Source organism: Rhinolophus hipposideros (assembly GCF_964194185.1).
Source record: "Rhinolophus hipposideros genome assembly, chromosome: 10".
In the NCBI taxonomy this organism is placed as follows: Eukaryota; Metazoa; Chordata; class Mammalia; order Chiroptera; family Rhinolophidae; genus Rhinolophus; species Rhinolophus hipposideros.
The window spans coordinates 41,872,824-41,894,991 of NC_138056.1; the positions used below are offsets into that span (position 1 = coordinate 41,872,824).

The window sequence follows — 22,168 nt, forward strand, 5'->3', positions numbered from 1 at the left end:
TGTTAATGGCTTTGTAGTCAGTAAATGCAACATTTGACTCCTGATATCCACAAAATAAATTTGCTTACGTAATACAGGTAGACAGTTGAGTTTCTGTACAACCAGTGAGGATAATCGAATCGGAACAGAGATAGTATTGATATAATAAGAATTTGAAAAGCATAGCTCAGGAAGAGTGACCAATGAGAGTTTGTATGTTAATGACATAAACCGTATTTCTTGTCATGTCTAAATAATCTTTAAAGACTACTAACATACTATTTCTGTTTATGTTTCTAACATTTATATAATCAAGGGCAGATTTCATTATTTCCTTTAGGTATGGATTACATCAATTATTCAGATTACATGCAAAAAGTTTGAGGACCTATGATAATCATTCCATTTTTGCTTGGGGTCTTTGGCTATGAGGAACCATGCCAGGGTACTTCAAAGTTGTGTCTGTACATACACAAAACCTTGGCGATCACCAGCCTTATTAGTGAAAGAATTCTTCAGGCCTTCTCCCAGTGATCTTAGCCCTCACACAGGCCCCCTAATCTTGAAAAACTTCACAGTCTACTGCAATCAGCATTGTGGCAATGATACTAACTTCAAGACTTTTCCCAAGAGAAAACACTGACCACTGACCATATCATTCCTAGATAAGAGGAGTTCTCAACCAACATATTTAAAACTATAGTTCTGTGAAGCAGTTAGCCAAAACATCATGCTTCCTATTTGCGATTTTAAAACTCCTTTCTGCTGGAATGGAACCAACTAGCCCCATATTCTCCAATTTCCTTTTTTATGTTTTTTACAAAGGCCCCAAAGGCTGCTTTTATCTATATGCTTAATGAGTATCAATAACTGAAAAGGTCACTAAACAGAAATGCTATAAATAGGAAGAATCATAAGGGAGTGCCAGTGCTCAATACACGTTCAGGTAATTAATGAATTGCCTCTTCTCTTGGGTTAGTGACATAACAGGAAATGACCTGCAGGACCACAAGGACGGCCAGTTGTTTGCTGGCCACACTGGTTATTCAGACCAGCTTTGTTCAGATTACTGCCGTACAAAAGATGTGATGACTCCTCCAGTGAGTCAAGGGGCCCTGTCTCATTACAGACAGGGAAAGGAGATAAGGCAGACATCCCATGCTGGTCTTTTGTGTAGCAACAGGAGTGTGTTTGGGTATTTCTATGTTTTGATGACTCAGTAGTTAGTCAGTTTTAAAGTTCTGTAAAAGGCCTCGTTCAGCTAGACAGGGTTGAGAAATGAGCTCATCCAGTAGCTAATTGGATAAAGACTACTCGGTAGTGTGTGATACAATCAGCCGATTGGTGGTGTAAATATGTACATGGAAACACACGCCAGTGAGGATGAACTAATCCCTGAAAGCAGAAATCAACTTTACTTGGCAGTCATCTGCTGAATGCCTACTATGTTCAGGCACCATCCATGTCCTACCCTCTCCCCATTACCTTTATACAGGTCAGAATATGAGAAATGTCCTAAGTACGACAAAAAGCTGGGGTGCTTTTGAGGGAACTAGGAAAAATATAGTGCCAGCTATAAGGTAGGCACTGAGTGAGATGCTTTACACATTTACCTAATCTTTACAGGAACCCTCTGAGAGAGGTATTTTTGTTCACATTTTACAGATGAAGAAAATGAAATCCAGATAGGTTGAATGCCTGTATCACACAGTCATAGAGCTAGTATTCAGTGCTATGTTTCTAAGACTGTATCACTACTTACTTCAAGACTAGCTCTTTCTAGAACCCCAGCGAGAATGGAGTAAAGTCAAGGTGTGAACTAACTGGCAGACTTGATGAAAGCAGTGTCACTGGACCCAGCTGGTGGGCCAGACCCATTATGCAGTGTCATGCTGGAGTCCTGTGGACAGCAGGGCACACAGCATGTATGTTATGAATGAGGGATGTGGGATCCAGAAGGAGTCAGACTTGCACCTTTACTTTTCTGTGTTACTATAAAACCCACTTGCATTTTAAATTCTAAAATCAAGGGGAAAGATCACAAAAATTGATAGTATCCTGTGTTGTGGAGGGTATGGGGGAAATGCATTTTTTTCTTTTTTATTTATTATTATTATTTTTTTAATTTATTGGGGTGACATTTGTTAGTAAAATTACATAGATTTCAGGTGTACAATTCTGTATTACATCATCTACAAATCCCATTGTGTGTTCACCACCCAGGGAAATGCATTCTTATCTACTATGGGGATGGGTGTAAATGGGTACCATTTTTAAAAGATTGTTTTGATGATTTCTGTTACAGTTTAAATGTTGATACTCTTTGACCTAGCAAACGTTTAAAACATTTGTAAATATTTGCAAAAATAAGTAAAGGAATGTTTATCACTGTATTAATTCATTCAATAAATACTTCATGAGATTCTCCTGTGGCCACTGGAAACACAGCAATGAAACAAAACAAAGTTCTTACTTTCATGAAACTTTTGAGACCTCTGATGGAGACAGACAATACTTAAGTAAACACACACACAAGTTCTATTAGCAAAGAGGGGAAGGGTAAAGGATTAAGAAGTGGTGAGGGTTGGAGGGAAGTGTTATTTTAAATAGTGTGAGCTAAGAAGGCCTTTCTGAGAAGGTGGCATGTAAGGAGGAACCTGAATGAAGTGAGGGAATCAGCCAAATGGAGATCTGGAGAACTGTATTCCAGGCATTGCCTATAATACCAAAAATAGGAAGCTACCCACATGTGCATTAAATACTAAGTAACCACAGTTCACAAAATGAGAAAACCATGTGTAGAAAATAAAAATATATATAAGATATAATTTAAAAAGTCAAAAAACTGTATAATGATTCCATTAAAAAATAATAAATTGAAACCTATATAATTTTTCCCCTTTTCTTCTGCCTCACCCCCAACTTCGGTTCAAGCCATTGCAGAGGGCACAGTTCACTGGCCTATATGGGCATCAAACCTGTGACCTCCGCATTAGGAGCAGGGTGCTCCTAACACCTGAGCCACCAAGCCGGCTCATAAACCTATATAATTTTACTAACAAACATCACACGGATAAATTTAATAAACAAAAATAATAAGAAAAGTAACCTAAAGCAAATATGTCTACCACAGGAAGACATCTAGAGAAATACACAAAATTGTCAAAAACCTCACTTTTAACGGTTGTTGTACGGATTGAATGAGAGAACAAGTCAAAGTGCCAAGGTGCCAACTAAAGAGACAGCAAGGAGGAGGGTCTTATCATTGCCTCTAAAACAGGCTAGGGCAGACAGAAGTATGACATAAGTCCTGAAGACCCATTCCCTTGCCTTCCTGATGTACTTGGAGCTCTTCTTGCAGGTAACTGATGCCTGAGCCCTCCTTCCCTTTCCTCACTTCCCCACATCCCTAGCTCCGTCCTCCAGCTTTGCTCTTGGGAGCAAAGACTGTGCTTCTGTTTTCTTAGCCTGGATACTTCATCTGGAGTGGTCTTCTTGCCCATCTCAGACAAGCAGCTTTGTGTTCTGGCTGCAGTCTATGATGAGGCGCTGATAAGGAAGAGGGCTTCCAGGATCCCTCTGATTTATAATAGGCTCACTTCTTTTTTTTTTTTTATTAAAAAAACTTTTTTCAATTACAGTTGGCATTCAATATTATATTAATTTCAGGTATATATACAGTGTAGCTTTTAGACATTTATGTAACTTACGGAGTAATCACCCCAATTAGTCTAGTACCCACCTGACACTATACATCATTATTACAGTATTATCGACTATATTCCCTATACAAACATATCAAAATACGTACAGTTTGGTGACTATTCCCAAATTCGAGACCCAGATTGAGAAACAGAACAGTACCAGCAGCAGGCATGAGGTATATAATTTACAGGGCCCAGTGAGAAGTGAAAATGCAATGTTCAGATCTTCCTAAAAACTTTAAGATGGGGACAGCAGAGCAGGGTCTCTCTAAGTGCAGCACCCTGTGCCCATGAAGCTGGCCCTGCCATACCCCTCCGGGCTCTCCTCCCATCCCTAACCCCACCTCCCACCAAGGGTATCCTGACTTCATATGGCAAGGATAGTTTTCCCTATGCTCCTTTGTGTCTAGTTTCTTTTGTTCAGCATTCTGTTTGTGAGGATCGTCTGTAGTCTTACGTGGAGTTGAAGATCGTACATTCTCATTGCTGTATAGTTAAAACTAGCCTGTAATTCAGTTTGGGTATGCCATTGAATGAGGAGTTGTTTAGGAGAACTCGAAAAGTTTTCCTAGTGGTTGAGCACATTAGGCTGACTAAGGACTAACTTCCTAGTTTCGGGCTCTTTTTCCTCTGAAAGAGCAGGTGTTTCCTCACAGAACATATTGTATGAGCAAGACTCAGTGAGCTTTATTCCCTCCTCAGGTTCTTCTAACACCCAATAAGGATGAAAGAGGAAGAAAGCTAGCCAAAGAAGGCAGTTAAAGGCAACAGTTTTTTTTTTAACCTTTCCAAACAGTTTTTTTTTTTTTTTTTTAACTCTTCCAGAGTAGTAGCACAAACTGATTATTACAGATAAAGGGGCTGAGGTTGCCTTGTCAGCCTGTGAGTTGCCAAGGAAACTGGAAAGAAATTAGGTCTTTCCCTGTCAGGTTAGAGGGAGGCACAGCACGTCCATCATGGATGTGAACAGGGGCAAGGTCCCTGTGCATGTACCTTCCCCCAGGCTGTCCTGGAGAGGTGGGCCCTTTCTATTATGGGAGCAGCTGAGTGCATTCCTGACAATGAGCAAGTCAGGGATGAATAGCCCAGATAAGTAGTACACCAGTCCTTGAAGAATATATCACTAAAAGCCAATCATACTTTTCCATTCAAATTTAATGTTGAAGCCTAAATTCAAACTATTTTATTATAATCAACTTGTACCAGCCAGCCTATAGCTCAAATATGATGAGCAAACAGAACATTTTTATCAAAGTACTGTTTGTTTGAGGTAAAGGGCCTCAATAATGGCATTGGGACTCTTTCTTGAAAACAACACTTTTATTTGTTTGTAAATAGATAAAAAGTTCATAATACAAAATTTAAAAGGCACAAAAAGGTATACAGTGAAAAGCAAGTCTCCCTTTCACCCCCAACTTCTAGCCTATTCCCCAGAGGCAACCAACATTATTATTTTCTTGTATTTTGTTTCAGAAATGACCTATGAAAATAGATGTAATCTTTTAACTATTTTAATAGAAATTGTAGCATATTATGCATACTGTTCTGCACTTAATATTTTCTGGAGATTGTTTCATATTAAAGTATATAATACTGCCTTATTCTTTTAAAAGACTGCATAGTATTCCATTGTCTGGATGAACAAACCTTTTTAAAAAAGGTTTGTTTTCTTTTTTTAAGCAGCTTCATTGAAGTAAATTTACATACCATAACATTCACCTATTGAAAGTATGCAATTCAATTATTTTTAGTTATAGAATTGTTACCATCACTACAATCCAGATTTAGAATATTTCTACAACCCCCAAAATTTTTCTTATGCTCATAATTTATCTTTTAATCTTTCATTAAACTTTGTTTTTCCTTTTCACTGCTTTATTTTAACATTTCCTGGGGCTGTGATCCTTTGATTTACTATCCACTGGATAGGATTTAGAATGGTGAGATATGTTAGGAGAGCATTTCAAACCTAATGTGGTATCGATCCTCTCTTTTAAAAAGCAGCTATTCTCCTTTTCATTCAAGGCTGCTCTGATTTTGGAGTGAGAAATAGGAGATCCTGAACATTTTGCCAGTGAGCTGCTTGCTGTCCCTCCTTCTTTCTCTCTTCATGAAAAGCAGCACAGTCTTAACAACAATAGGTAGGTTAGAGGAGATGGACAAACAGCTGCTCTCTTCCTCCAGAAGATGGCTGGTCACGATAGACAGTAGCTAAGTCACAATGGCTACAGACTGCCCTGAGGGAAACAGGAGGTAGAAGGCAGGTGATCTCTCCATATTTACTAACACACCATCTCAGACAGGCACCCTTCTTTTGTCTGATGGTCAGCGCTGATGAGAGAGTGTGTGTCTCTTGTTCTACCCATGGTCCAAGCATGCGTGCCTGCAATGGAACAGAGAGCAGCAGCCGGATACATACCTGCGAGAGAACAAATGGTAGCAGGGTCATCACATGGTCCAGAACGTGAAAATACTATAGGTTGGTCCGTTGCTGTGGTTTTTCATTTCTCCATATTTTCCCTCAGTTCTACTTACTACTATCTTGTCTCAAATAAAAGGTTGTCCATAGTTAGTGCTCCAGAATGGGAAATATCACACTGAAATATACAGTGTGAAAAATGATTTTTTGATTTTTTTCTGATCCTGTTCTTCCAAAATTAGAGCATTTTTTGTTTTTGTTTTTCTCATGCTCTTTTTTTTTTTTTTTTTTAAAAGATTTTATTGGGGAAGGGGAACAGGACTTTATTGGGGAACAGTGTGTACTTCTAGGATTTTTGCCAAGTCAAGTTGCAGTTCAGTTTCAGGTCCAGTTGCGGTTGTTAGTTGCAGAGGACTCAGCCCACCATCCCTTGAGGGAGTCAAACCGGCAACCTTGTGGTTGAGAGGATGCGCTCCAACCAACTGAGCCATCCGGGAGCTCAGCCGCAGCTCAGCTCAAGGTGCCGTGTTCAATCTTTGTTGCAGGGAGCAGAGCCCACCATCCTTTGTGGGAGTCAAGGAGTCATATTGGCAACCTTGTGGTTGAGAGCCCACTGACCCATGTGGGAATCGAACCGGCAGCCTTCAGCACTAGGAGCACGGAGCTCCTACTGCCTGAGCCACCGGGCCGGCCCCTCAAGCTCTTTTTTTTTCCTCCTCAGTTTTAACCTGAGAGTTATGTACCTGTTAGTGTTAATATACAGCCTCATTTATATTTTTATTTCCAAAATCAGTAATTCTCCAGTCAAAAATTAATTAGGTGGCTCCTGTTCTCTTCATCTCTAAGATGAAAGAGAGGAGAGCAGATAAACAGCATGATCAAAACGGAGCCCTGGGAGAGGAGGGGGAGGGCTTGTGTGCCTTCCCTACCAGGCTGGCCCCAGCTAGCAGGGTGCTGGCCCTCCCAGACCGGCACTGGGGAAAGTGCAACTGCAGAAGGAAGTCACCACCTGGTCATCCTGAGTTCTCCCTGAGATGGTGCCCTCCCTCCTGCCAGGAAGGGTCCATGTGACTCAACTTGCCAAGAGATGATGATCATCCAGCCAAAGCATCTGTGTGTTCTGGAAATCTAAACTCAGGGGCCAAAAAGAACAGAAGCCTGAGGAAATCTTTGTAGAAGGTGGAATGCCAACAGGCCATTTGATACAGATCCTTTGTGAGAGCGGCCAGTGTGGATGGAGGCTTTCGGCACCATTTCTCAGAGGGTTGGCTATCTGTGGTGTGACTTCTCTGTAGACTACCTTGCTCCTGAAGGAGGTCAAGCTCCAATGCTACTGCATGGCTGGGGATGCGGAGAACCAGAACACCGATGGGACCGCAGTTCTTCCTTCAGAAGCTGGTCTGGTCCCTGGGCCAGACTGGGCTGGACCAGTGGCTCTGAGTTCTCAAGGCTAGGATACCAGGTGTATTAGTTTCCTGTTGCTGTTGTAACAAATTACCACACACTTGTGGTTTAAAACGACACAAATTTATTCTGTTATACTTCTGGAGATCAGAAGTCAGAAATTAATTTCACTGAGTTAAAGTCTAGGTATCAACAGGGCTGGTTCCTTCTGGAAGCTCTGAGGGGAACATCCATTTCCTTGTCTTTTTCAGTGTCTAGTGGCCACCTGTATTTCCTGGCTTGTGACCCCTTCTTCTATCTTCAAGGCACACCACTCCAATCTCTATTTCTGTCACCACAGTGTCACCTCCTTTGACTGTCTCTTCCCTCTTATAAGACCACATCAGGTCCACCAGATAATCCAGGACAGTCTCCCCATTTCAAGATCCTTAATCACACCTGCTAAGTCCCTTGAGCCATAAAACCTAACATTCACAGATTCTGGGGATTAAAACATGAACATATTGGGGGGGGGCATTATTCAGCCTACCACATCCCGAGACTCCCCAGACCACCCCACCCAGAATCTTCTCACACAGTGCAGAGGCTCAGAGGAGCCCAAGGCAGCAGGACTCCCCCAACATATATCTAAGCGGTACTCCATCAGGTTTTCTTCAAACTTTTGCTATTAGGAGCAATGCTGCAATGAGTATTCTTGACATCATTTCTCCACACGTGAGTGCATCCTTAGGGGACATTATTAGGAGTAAAATTGCTGGGTCAAAGGACATGTGCACTTTATTTAACCCTATTTCCCTACATCCTTGCCAAAAGATCAACTCTTTTGAGATTTACCAATTTGACAGGTGAAAAATGCAATTTTGGTATAACTTTTTTTTTAAACTTAATTTTGTGGTAATTTTAGTATAGTTTTATTATTTTTTCTTACTATAGGTGAGATTGTGTATCTTTTCATATGTTTAAAATTCCATTTCCATTTATTTCCTGTGATTTATTAGTCCCTCACGCAAAACACTATATCTGAAGTTATAGTCAATAGTGGCAATCAAGCAAAAAAGTGGTGTCATATGACTAAAAAAAAGCCCACCTGGAGAGTGATGATACAGATGGAGAATTCAGGGGCAGGCAGAATAAGACTCCTGATACCAGGCTGGGTTTCAACAGCAAGAAGAGTCCCTTGGCATTCTGCTCTGATAACCACAGACACAGCTTCACACGTCTGGGATCCAGGAGAGCTGACCAAGGCAGATTCACTCCTCAGGGACAAGATCAGATCCACTTATTAGACTTGGATCCACAGGCAGGGCAGAGGAGGGTGTTTAGCCCAACAGTTGTTGTCTAAGAACACGGAATAGAAGCTATTGGCACCCTGTTGTCTCTGGTCAAGGTTGACCTGGATTTCTGGACTGGGCTCTGCCTTTGGGAGCAAGTGACTCTCCCTGTGGGGATGGAGGAAGGTGGCCCTATCGACCTTCCCCTGAGACTGTAGGGTGTGGTGCAGATGCCAAATACTGCCAACAACCTGTCCACTCATTAAGACTGGGCTTAGGAGTGTTGGATGTTGGTGATAATAAGTGATGAGGGCTTAGGACTCTAGGCGTGGCAGAGGTTTGCCCTGTAAGTGTATGTGTGACAATGATATTTAGTCCTCAGCACCTTCTAGTCCCAAGGATGTCAACTGGCATTTCAGGACTGAATCTGAGATGCCCTCAGAGGTTTTTCTTTGGTCAACACTGGTTATAAAGCAAAAGTGGTTGTCAGATTGGGCAAGGAACAAAACTAGTCTCCAGGTCTGGTGTGGGCGTTTATTTCCTCCGTAGTGTCATCCCAGTGACCCGAGGAGGCAGTCAGAATCCTTCTCTTCCCATCACTCACCCTGTTTTCTCCCAACATGATTTCCTTCAAGGTTAGAGAAAAGACGGCCCCTGCCCAGGAACAGCTGATTTATTCCAGAAGCAAGTGGGGAAGCAAGTGGTGTGTGGTTGTGGATTGCTCCCTGATCCTACACAGCGCCTCCTGCTGATGGCTGACCCCAAGACTCACCAATAGTGCCTTTCATTCATCAACTAGTCCTTTCCTTTTTTACTTTGAAACACCCACAAGGTTTCACCAGTTTCACAAAAGTGAAGACCACCTTTGCAGAAAAAAGTGGTCCATTTTTCTGTTGTTTCTGATTTTCTGCTTCAAAGAACATTAAGCAATTTCAGGACGTTAGAAAAGCCCTAAGGCAGTGGGGGAAAGCTTTCCTGATGAGTTTTCTGTGGCTAACCGAACTGCTGAATGTTAAGAGCTGCTCCCAGCTGGGACCTATTGCTCTCCCAGGGTCCTCAAAAAGCCCTGTTACTGGCTTGGAGCAAAGAAGTCTCTTATTTACAAAGATAAGGCAACCCCCTTGCAACAGCAGAGATTGTATGTCTTTGCTTTTTCATAGAAATTGCAGAATATGTCTGGAGGGCTTTGCAGTTGAGTCTGTAACCCAGATTAGATCTGTTTTCCACATACCTTTCTCAGGCTTTTATCTGAGCCAGGGCTTTTGGACAGAGTAGTAAAGGGCAGTCTGTGGAGGGCTTTTGGATGCCTCCAGTGTATACAGGGAAACCTTGTAGAAGTGAGGCAAACTAGGGAGAGATTTGGGATTGACATTAGAGCAAGAATCCCATTTTCTTTCACTTGAATGTGGCAAGTGTCAAGAAAAAGTTTTGCCGGATAATTTTCATTTTAACTATTCATGCAATTATCCTGAATCTTGAGCAATTCTTTACTTGCCTCAGCATGACTTTCTGTCCTTCAGTTTTTTGTTTGTTTGTTTTGTTTTTAAGATTTTATTGGGGAAGGGCAACAGGACTTCATTGGGGAAATTTATTGGGTATGTACTTCCAGGACTTTTTTCCAAGTCAAGTTGAGTCCTTTCAGTCTTAGTTGTGGAGGGCGCAGCTCAGCTCCAGGTTCAGTTGCCGTTGCTAGTTGCAGGGGGCACAGCCCACCATCCCTTGTGGGACTTGAGGGATTGAACTGGCATCCTTGTGGTTGAGAGCCCACTGGCCCATGTGGGAATCGAACCGGCAGCCTTCGGAGTTAGGAGCATGGAGCTCCAACCGCCTGAGCCACTGGCCGGCCGCTGTCCTTCAGTTTTAGCCGTGCTCTGGAAGCAAATGAAACTCCTGCATGGGGGACGGAGGATTCTCTGAACCCATCAAGCCAGGTGAGTTTAGAGCCAGAGATAACAGATAGAGATGACATGCTGCTCCCCAAGCCCTCCTGGAGTTATGGGGAAGTTGAAGTTGCCAATTATATTAAGGGAGCCCATAATCTAAAAGGAGAAGCAGATAATATAGTTCTAAAATACAAGTCACACTCATGTGACAGCAAAAAGAGAAGGGCTAATAGAAGAGCTTTCCTCAGGAGGGCAGGCTACATAATCTATGGAGCTCAGTACAAAAAGAAAATGTGGAATCTCTTGGTCAAAAAGCAGGGGGAAAAGTGCTGATAAAGGTACACATAAAGCCAGACACAAAAGAACAAATAGTGTATGGTTCCACTTATATGAGGTACCTAGAGCAGTCAAATGCACAGAAAGGTGGTTGCAGGGGCTGGGGGAGAGGAGTAGTGGGGAGTTATTGTTTAATGGGTATAGTTTCAGTTTGGGAAGATGAAGTTCTGGAGATGGATGGTGGTGATGGTTGCACAATATGAATGTCCTTAATTACACTGAACTGTACACTCAAAAATGGTTAAAATGGTAAGTTTTATGTTGTGTATATTTTACGCCCCCCCCCACATAGTCTACTTCTCATGGCGTTATTTACTATTTAATGTCATTCTAAGAAAAAATAAATTTTTAGTATGAATTTTACCCTTCATCTTTATATTACCTAATGCCAATTTTAAATGAAAACAGAGTATTTAACTTGTATTTGGAACCACTGAAATTACAGTTGGAATTTCGTGCCTCATCCCAGGAGGAGGGTACCTCCAGCTGGCTAGAAGAGGCAAACATGAGCCAGACTCTGGGAAGGTCGAAGCGAGGACCCCTGGGCACAGAGCTTGGAGAAAGAACTTTCCAGGGCATGGGCCCTCACAGGTGCCTGGGGCAAGTGCTCTCTTGAGCCTGACAATCTCCTCACCCCTTTCCACAAGGCTGCCACCCCAACTCACAACAGACTAGTTGTGATACCGGGCTATTCCCAGGTATCTTCAAAACTCAGAGCTGGGACACATTCAGCACGGGGATGGGCAAGAGGCTAAAGTGGGCCATCCATCAGGAACACTGGAGCTGCCAGCCTGGGCTGAGGGTAGCTATCACCACGCCCCACTCCACAGGGAGATGCACCTATTACTGACCTTCCTGCATTGGCACCCAGGCCCCTGCCAGAGGCAGACAGCACAGCAGCAGCAGCACTCGCAGGGTGAGGGTGAGAAGGGGGAGGCCAGGCGGGGAAGTGGCCGTGAGAGTCCATCCAGGGAGGCCTCGGGGGTGGGACTCTGTCAGTCCAGGCTCCAAGGCTCTAATGCCTGCTCCGTTCCGTGAGACTTCACTTACAGAACACAGATTCAAAGAAAAAATTACTAAGAATTTCAAGACTACAACTACAGTGCATTAACCCCCAAGTGCAGAATCTTGTTCAACTGCATTGGTCACATGTCCACAAAGCAGCCTATTCCTCAGGCAAAAACAGAGAGGGTGTTTGGCTGGAGCGTTCTTTGAAAGATTCCCACATCCCTAAAGGAAACCTCAGCAAGGAAGTGCTGACCTCAGAGGGGACTGAGGCAGCCTTCCTCCACTTCCCATATGCTTCCTTTCCCTCCTTCACAACAGACTTCTCCTGTGCCTTTCCTTTTCACCCTCCTGCTCCGTGCTCACTGTTGAGGTCTGCTGATACTTGACTGGTCTCAATCGTATCTGAGCCAGGAAATACTGGACCATAAATTCCTTGGGACGATACATGGAATCCCGTCCATTTCAGCACCAAGTGCATGGTTTCCTAAGTTACTCACCTAGTCCCAGGGCTGCCATACAGGAAGGAAGCATGTGAGACCGCCCAGTTAGCTTGCTCCTGTGGCCTGGTGGCAGGGGTTGGGGGGTAGGCAGGAGGCTGTGCAGCCCTCTGGGCAGCTGCCACCTGCAGAGGATTAAGGAAGCCAAGCCCTTATCTTCCTCTATTTCCTTAATTCTTACAAGTGCAGGCTGTAGGCAATGTACTTTTCCTTTATGGTGGCCTGGAGCTGTGTCTGGGATAAAATGGGGTGTTTTCCTTGGGCTCAAAGGTTTGTCTTGAGCACTGTCTGGATCGTATTGCAATTATGCTCCCACCGGCTCCATTTGCTGAAGTGTACTCTTGTTTCCTCAAGTGACTTTCAGGGGCTTTTCAGCTTTGGAGGGCTATTTCTGCATCCTGCACTTTAAAAAACCCACATCAGCTTTACCGAGTAGCAACTGCCAGCACATCAGCTGGAGGCCTCCCTTGGGGAAGTCCTCCCCAGCCTGGGCTCCTGAGGTTGCACTCCCAGGAAGGCAGGTAGGAGACAAACCAGCAAGACGCCTCTGCCCTTTTCTCTGGTGCCAGCAGGAAGGCATTTTCTTTTGAGCTGAGGGATAAGCAGGCCACTGGCACCGTCCAGCTCAGCCCTGCCCAGTCCAGCTGGCAAAGGAGCTGGGGCCAGGCAGAAACAGCCTGGAATCAGAGCAAAGGCAGATGTTAGAGGCTCAGGGAGGTCAACAGCTTGGGTTTGGGTCCTGGGAAGCACAGCAGGCCTGGCTGGACCCAGGAGAGGAACTCCCTGTCAGCAGCCAGGACAGTGGCCGGGAGGCAGGAGCACTGCCCTGTGACTTCCCAGATTCTGTTCTTGTCCCCCCATGCCAGCCCCTTTCTGAACCTCAGCTGGGAGTTCTGGGGGTTTCAATGTCCCTGTCAAGAATGAAGACTGGATCTGTGGGTGACTAAGACCTTTTCTAATGTTTTATGTCTGTTAAGAGCTTTGAAGGGCAAGTGACCAATCCCCTGCCCAACCCGGAAAGGTTTCCCATTTCAAATGACTAAGTCATGACCCTTTTTAGTAAGACTTCTAAGAACCTGATCAAAGATAACATTTATATTAAACAACACAACCTGTGTTTCCTTTTTACTATGAAGCTGGAAATGAAGCTCCCTTCCCCAAGGGAGGCCTCCAGCTGGAAATGAAAAACAGCCCCATTTCAGTTCCCTGGTAAACAAAGTATGGTGAACGACAGTGAGGGACTGATTGTTACAGGAAAACCCTTTACGACCCCCCTTCTTTTGGATCTTGGTGGACTCTACGCTGAATTTCTGACATTAGAGATGGTTTTTCAAGTGCTCACGTTATTAGGCAATCAGAAACCAAAGCTCATCTTCATAATCTCTCCAACAAATTATCATCGGAGAAGGCAGTTGTGCCATGGTGAAAAAAGCACTGGACTTGAGAGTCAGAAAGTCTGGGTTCTCAAGTATTTCCCCGCTTTTTCACAGCTGTATGGCCCAGGTAAGGCACTTAACCTCTCTGGACACTCACTTTCCTCCTGTACAAATACAGGGATTGTAAATTCCACGTATCTCACAAAAATTGTTATGATACATAAAAATGTATAGAAAAGTACTTATTCTGTGCTTGATACACAATATACTCTCAATATATATAGGTTGGGTTATAATTTATTATCTTTGTGGTATTCTCTGCAACACTTCCCCCCACCCCATACCAATTTAATAAAACAAATATAACCGTAACATTTTAAAAATTGCTGTATTCAAAATTAATAACAAACTGTAGGGTAAATAAGCTTTAACACAAAAGTACATAAGCAAAAATAAATAATTTACACCAACCCACTAACCTAATTTTCAGAGTAAAGCCATTTCCAATTACAGCACTGTTATCTGGGCTCTGGCCTGTGGTCGAACTTTGATAGTTCATTATTTTAAAAAAATAGTAACAAAAACCTGAACACTAAATAAAGTCTTTAACAAAACCAAAGCACTGGATTGAACTTTTTAATTTTAAGTAACTTTGTAATTTTATACATAATCCAATGTAGTGCTAATATAATTAGCATTTCAGCTTAAAGAGTTGGTATTTAACAGGGATAGAAAACTATAATGGATAGTCTTCAGACAGTGAGATACAAATAAAAATGAACAAGTACACAGTAGAACAAAAACTGCAGACACTGTACTAAACTGGGGGAAATATTTGAAGGCTTTACATCCTTTATTATCCATGATGGCTTTTGGAATTATGATTGTTTGACATATAGAACCTTTAATGTTTTAGATATAGCCTTTATTTTATTTTTTTCACAGTAAGGTAAAAATCCATCAAAAGGCTCCGTAAGACTTCACTGGTTTTGCATGAAGACTCTGGGAGTTTGTGATCTGATAAAAGAGTAACATGAAAATGTACTGTATTGCCCTAATTTCATACTTCCTCGTACACAACGAATCAGTTTGGGAACCTATTCCAAGAGTTATATACACAAAAGTGTCAAGAATAAAACGTTCTCCACTCTTGCATAAAAATGTGTACAGTGTTTCAGGAATGGAAAATTTCTCATTTCCCTGGGCCCGGGCTTCATGGATCTCTGCTGCCTGAAGATGAACGGCTCCTCTTGCTTTATTGCTCCATTGTTCTCAGGATTAGTCATCCAACCCTGGCGTTTCTCCTTGTTGGATCCTGGATGCTATTCTGATGGCTTCTTCCAGAGATGGCTGTTCTCCAAGCTGAAATAGGAACATACACAAACCCACAGTCAAGAGAATGGCAAAGAACAGTATATGCAGGAAGTGGAATTTCTCTCTATGATTCTGACACATGGGCTTGTTAAGGTATCACCGCTGATTCAATCAGTAAGAACACAAAAACCAATTCCTGCAGAATAATGCAGTTTCTTTATTTAGGATTTTGATAATTCACATACTCAAGAGACAAAAGATGCTCATGTTTTCCAATGGAGATATGTAGAGAGCTTCCTGAGCATTTAGCTTCTATGCCCATAAACTAAACTAAAACCAACAGCTGTCATTTCCCCGAGTATGTTCTAACCCTTTTCCAAGTAAATACACAAACAATTCCCCCCAAGGAAAGATAATTTGCACCCAGCATTCTAGATTCTCTGCTTAAATCCAGTGACTTCCCAGAGAATGGTTTTCTTCTTAGTCTTCTGACATTCCAGTGTAAAACATAATTTAGTTTGTAATTATGCAGGGCTGTGCAGTGATTCTCAGATTTATGGTCTATGTTTACACTAGGTTCATTTCCATGGAGCAGCTCCTAAGTACTGTGTAGAATCCTACCTAATTAGGCTTTTATTTTGAGAGTTAAGATAGCTGGCTGGGTGCACACAGCGATATATACCACAGGCTTTATTTTTCTTGCTCGAAATTCCCCTAGAATATGCAAAGGTAGTAGAGAACAAAGCGTTGGTCTCTTTGAACCCCCCTCAGACACAGCAATTTCCCTCAAGTGGCTAAGTGACACAGATTGTTCTGTGCCCTGCCTCTTGTAAAGGTTATTCATAAAGCACAGTATACAAAGATGAGAGAAGCGCTGCTGTTGACAGAGGACAGCTGCCACTGTACTCACCTGAACTGCAATCTGGGTGCCATTAGATGTTGCCACTAAGGTCAGAGGTCTGGTTTCCGTGGTTACTAAGTGATGGCTGTGCTGTTGGTGCCCCATTTCTGATGATGCAGTGTGGAATGCTGCCAAGTCCTGAGCCACAATTGCAACCTTAAAAAATACACAGAAGAATTAAAACTACAATTTAAATAGATTAAAATCCATTAATGAGAAGGATCGTCTTCAAATTCAAAAGGAAAAACTCCCTTCTGACCATAGACTTGTAGAAGCCTAAAGCTGTAATGGGCCTTACGTGTTGTCTACTCTGGACTCCTCCTTTTCATTTGAAGAAGTTGACGCTCAGAAAGAAAGGATTTATCTAAGGTTATGAAGGAGCCAATGGCAAAACAAAGCAGAGGACTCTGGAGCAGTGGACCCTCTATACCAGGCTCCACTGACCAGGGGAAATGTTACTAATGTAACCTAGGTTGCATTAGCCCTAAGTGGCTGCTTGGGGAGTTACACATATGGACTAATTCACATCTCAAATGTGTATTTATTCTCGTTTGGAGCAATGGTATGTTATCTACATAACATACTATTTTCTCCTGTTTATCTGTTGCATTTAAAATTAGATTTCCATTTAACTAGGAAAGGACCATTAGCATTACTGACAAATAGCAACATATCTTGTTATACTCATTTCCTGTTTTAGATTCCATGGAATCTTTCAATACTGTTCCTGAAGCATCCAGCTAGAGTGGTTAAAAGTGCTTTTGTGGCCTCTCAAATCACAAATGTAGCTTTTTCTATGTAGCTAACACAGAAAATGGTATCAACTACTTCTGATATAGGATGTTTTAAAATTTCATTCAGTCAAACTCAGAGGAAGAACAGGTTAAAAACTAAAATTTCTATTTTACTTGGCCATTAATCCATTAAGAATGCTACATTTTTTAAAGCTAATAGATATCCATCTTGGATCAATTCCAGCAATGTTCCGTAATCTTCTAACAGATTTCAGCTCAGCAAGAGCAAAATAACTTATACTAGACTAACCCCTCTTGCAGATAACAATCATAAATTGTGGACAAAAATATGAAAAAGAAGTTATTCGAAGGGATTAGCGAATGAGGAAAAGCAGGCAGAAACTGGAGGGGATTTCAAAGGAAGGGAACCACACTGGGTCCCATCAGTTTTTACATAGCTTTTCTAGTGAGGGCACTCCCCAGTCTGAGCAGCACAGGGCAACTGAAGGTATCCAATAATGGAGTCTAGGGGTGCTAAAATGGCTACGCATTGGGAGAAATATCTTAGAAAGGAGAAAACTAAAGGGGGGATCCCCAAATCTGTGTATAAATACTCAATTCCTTAAGATCCCAGAACTGCAAATGTGTGGGAGGTTCCAATAAATCTGGTAAAAAGCAGCAGCTGGAAGGCTGAAAACGCTGCAAAGAGAGTTTAGTAGTACTCACCACAGGAGAGACAGAATTCAGTGTTTCAATCCCACCAAGTTCGGGGGTGCTGTACTACAAATAATGCTAAAGCAGATGCTCCAGATAACTCATAGGTGGCGTCTGAGTTAACTCATAACAGCCCGTGCGGATGGCCCGCATCTGCCCTATGGCCTACAGTTGCAGCAGAAGGAGGAGTGGCAGCAGTGTTTCTCAAGTGAAACCCCACCTCTGCTGTGATATCCCCATTACTGGAAGCTGCCTGATTTCCTTCCAGTCCTCAAAGCCTTCTCTCCTGAGAATTTTCCCAACCCACAGGCTACAAATAAGCTACAGAAGAGTGTTTGCTTTCGGGTCACTATCTTCCCAGACCTAGAACTGTGACTAGTACAAAGTGTATTGACCCAAGTTGGACTATAATCCCATCCAGGAATCCTAGAGCATTGGAAATGGCTGCAAAATGATTAGGTGGGACCATTCCATAAGGTGGCCTGAAAGCTCGTGCTTGGGCTTTTTGTTTTGGCATAAGGCAAACAACAAACACGCCCACATCTTAGGTGTTGAGTTTTGACAGTTAGGTACATCTGTGACACTGTCACCTAAAACAAGGTACAGTACAGTTCCTTCATATTCCATGCCATCAATTTCCATCCCCCAGCCAAGCAGCCCTTTCTGATTTTGATCACATGTATTCGTTTTGTCTGTTCTTGGATTTCATATAAGTGGAATCATACAGTATGTATTCTAGAGGATTTTGTGTCATAGGATAGAGGTATGTTCAACTTTTTAAGAAACTGCTAACCAGTCCTCCAAAGTCGTTGTATCATTTTACACTCTTACTAGAGTGTATGAATGTTCTAGTTGCTTCACATCTTCGCCAATATTTGGTTTTGTTACTCTTTCTTGTTTTAGTCATTTTCCTGTGTCTGAAATGGTATCTCACAGTAATTTTACTTTGCATTTCTTTTATGACTAAAGATATTAAATACTTTTTTGTGCTATTGCCATTCATGTAACTTCTTTTGTAAGAGGTCTGTTCAAATGAGCATTCAAATGATTTGCTCATTAAAAAAAATTATTTTGTTCATTTCTGATGGGCTCTCCATCTTTTTATTGTTGATTTACAGATGTCTGTTATATATTCTCAATACAAGTTTGCTGTCATATATACTGTGAATATCTTTTTCTCACACTGGGGCTTATCTAATCTTTTTCTTACTGGTGTCTTTTGGTGAGCAGAATTAATTTTGATGAAGTCCAATTTATCAGTTTTTCTCTTTTGTTAGTGCATTTTGTATCCTCTCTAAGAAATCTCTACCCTAAGGTTGCAAAAGGTTCACTTTTCTTTTAAGAAACTTTATGATTCTGAGTTTTGTATTTCAAGGTATAGAAGACCTTCAACTTTATTCTTTTTTTCACAGTTGTTTTGGCTATTATAGGTCCTTTTCATTTTCATGTAAATTTTAGAATCATATTATCTATATCATCAAAAACGCCTGCTGGAGTTTTGATTGTAATGGTCTTGAATCTATAAATTAATTTAGGAAGAATGAGAGCTACTAATTTTGACAGACTCTTTCACTGAACAGGGTAAGAGAGCTGCAGTGAAACTTAACACTGCCTACAGTATTGTACAAGAAGTTTTTAAATGTATTAATATCATTTATTTTAAGGGAAATGAAAAATTACAACTATAAAGAGATACATCAGATTGGCAAAAATCCAAGTCTGATACACTACGTTGACTATGCAGAAAGCAAGAGGCATTCTCAATTGCAGGTGGGAATGTAGATTGGCATTCCCTCGAAGGGAAGTGGGGCAACACTTGTCACATGTATGTATCATTTCACCCAGCAATTCTGCTCTAGGGATTTACCTAGCAGATATACTCACGCACATACAAAATCACATGTGCACAAGATTATGTGTTGTCTGAAATAGCTAAATAATAAAGAAATTATTTCATGTCCATACAGGAATATGATACAGCTTAAAAAAAGAACAAGGAAGCTCTCTATATAATGGAATAGGAAGATTTTTCTAGATATATTGTTAAAAAAAAACAACACCAAGGTGAAGAACAGTATAGTTTACTACCATTGGAAAAAAGGGGGGTGTAGATGACTATTTATTTGTATTTGTTTGTACATGCTTAACGAATTGTTGGAAGAATATGTAAGAAATTAATAGAAGTGGGTGAACTAGGTTGATGGAGGCGGCGGGGGAAGAAAGATTTTTCAATGCATACCTGTATCTACTTTTTTGAACTATGTGAACTATATTACATATTCAAAAAATTAAAGTAAATTTTGCAAATGAATTTTCCCTTAAGTATCTGATGATGATGATGACAAGAAGAGCTATCATTAATGAACACTTAATATGTACCTGGGCTGAGCAGTTTCTGTGCATTATCTCATTCGATCTTTATGTCAACAGATGCAACAAGCACTCCTATTTTACAGATGATGAAAACCTGAGACTCAGAGGGTTATATAGCTAAGAAGTTGTAAAACTATCCTGTTTCTCCGAAAATAAGACCTAGCTGGACAATCAGCTCGAATGCATCTTTTGGAGCAAAACTTAATGTAAGACCGGGTCTTATATTATGTTATATAACATAATACATATATTATATAAGACCCGGTCTTACATTATAGTAAAATAAGACTGGTCTTATATTAATGTTTGCTCCAAAAGACACATTAGAGCTGATTGTCCGGCTAAGTCTTATTTTGGGGGAAACACAGTAGGATTGAGTATGAAATTTGTGTGTTCAACTGCTATATCACTCTGTACCATCTAGTAACAGCGTTGATGCTGATATGTTTTGATTGACATAAAAAAAAAAGCATTTACCTGCTGCCCTTCTGTACCCTCAGCAGTTACCATAGCAACAGAGTGTGCTCCTGCTGAGGAGATGACCGCATCATGAGCAGGGACTGTGATGGGCGTGCCGTCCTGAGTCACCATTGTGATGGTATTGCCAATGGCTTGCATGTCAGCTTGAGATATGTTGACCTGAAATATAATGCATTTTACAAATCAGTTAACGTTTTTTATTACATTTGCCATTTTTTATTAAGGACTAGGTGTAATCCCTATATAAATCCACTCTATGGGAACAAAAAAGCATTTTACAATGGAATAAACTTTTAGAAAGAGGTCATCAGAAAAACTGAGTATTTCTTTTTTTTGTTATTGTTGTTGTTGTTAAGAGCCCACTGGCCCATGTGGGAATCGAACCGGCAGCCTTCGGAGTTAGGAGCATGGAGCTCTAACCCCCTGAGCCACCAGGCTGGCCCCAAACTGAGTATTTCTTAAATGCATTTCCTCCTCTCCATCTCTCTTGCCAATTAGGACCCTTACTTTTCTCTCATCTGTCTTTCTGCAATAATACAACTTCTTTCCAGCCTAACTCTTCCCTAACCATCCTCTACCTTGACACCTTTCTAAAAAAACAAACAAATTTCATTACGCTGCCTGCTTAAATCCCCAGAGGCTCCCCGTCACTACAGTTCAGACTTCTTACGTGGCATACATAACCTTTCACAGCTTCCCCAGACTCATCTTTCACTACTTTCAGACCAGCATCTGGCACTCCAGCACAACCAACCATCTCCAGTTCCAGAGAGTGTTATATTCTGTTTTATCTTCATGACTTTGCCCTTCCCTTCACTCTTTGCCTGGTGAGCTTATGAAAACTTTTCAAGATCCAACTGAATGGCCATTCTCTGTAAGGGCCTCCAAGATTCCTTCAGGAAGAATCATTTACTCCTTTCTCCACACTCCCACAGAACTTACATATTCCTGAATTATATACTCACTATTATAAGACATTATTGTTCATTTTAGGAATGTCTCTTCCTTTTTTTTTTTTTTAAGTTTTATTGGGGAATATTGGGGAACAGTGTGTTTCTCTAGGGCCCATCAGCTCCAAGTTGTCGTCCCTCTGTCCAGTTGTGCAGGGCGCAGCTCTCTGGCCCATGTGGGAATTGAACCAGCAACCCCGCCATTCAGAGCCCGAACTCCAACCAACGGAGCCATGTGGCCACCCCAAGAATGTCTTTCTTATTAGATTATGATACCCCTTTCCTATACTCCCCACACTATATCTACCAAAATCTCTAGCATTGGGTAGATGTTGAGTAAATGTTGATTATTTAATTGACTAAAGGAATGAACAAAAACCTAATGACAGAAAGAAACAGGAAGGCTACGTCCAGAGAAAATATAACACTGGGATGGGGAAAACATCTGTTTTGGAACACATGAAGAGGGATTGGACTCATTCTCGATGGTGAGAGAGGAGCCATGAGTGGATGACACAGCAATAGGTTCCAGTGTGATAAACACCAGAATCACCCAAGAATGGAACAGGCTGCCTCTTAAGAGAGAAAGTGCCTCACCTGTTTGGGTCTGCTTTAGAGGGAATTTCTCCTGTATAAGGAGTGTGGTTAGATCAAATGACCTACAGAGGGCCTCTGTGGTGATGTAATTCAAGAAAAAGTCTTTGGGTTGAAGCTAAATTAAAACTGGTTAGTAACTATGTTTAATCTTGCATGCCACTCAGTGGGCAAAGAGGACAGTGCGGAAAAAGTGAGGGGGAGGGAGCTGGCGGGACAGTACAAACCTTT

General features: G+C 41.7%; 1 protein-coding gene across 4 annotated transcripts in view; it reads right to left on the reverse strand.

Annotated features, from left to right (window-relative positions):
- Positions 1-14,246: 14,246 nt before the first annotated feature.
- Positions 14,247-22,168, reverse strand: part of ZNF143 (zinc finger protein 143) — a gene marked incomplete at its 5' end in the record, with an annotated part of 42,309 nt that continues 34,387 nt past the window's right edge. For all 4 annotated transcript variants that reach the window (XM_081064760.1, XM_081064759.1, XM_081064758.1 and 1 more), the window contains 3 exons: positions 14,247-15,239; positions 16,102-16,248; positions 20,391-20,552. In XM_081064760.1, coding sequence (XP_080920886.1) covers positions 15,156-15,239; positions 16,102-16,248; positions 20,391-20,552 — 393 coding nt within the window. In that variant the 3' untranslated portion in view covers positions 14,247-15,155. The remainder of the gene's footprint in view (positions 15,240-16,101; positions 16,249-20,390; positions 20,553-22,168) is intronic.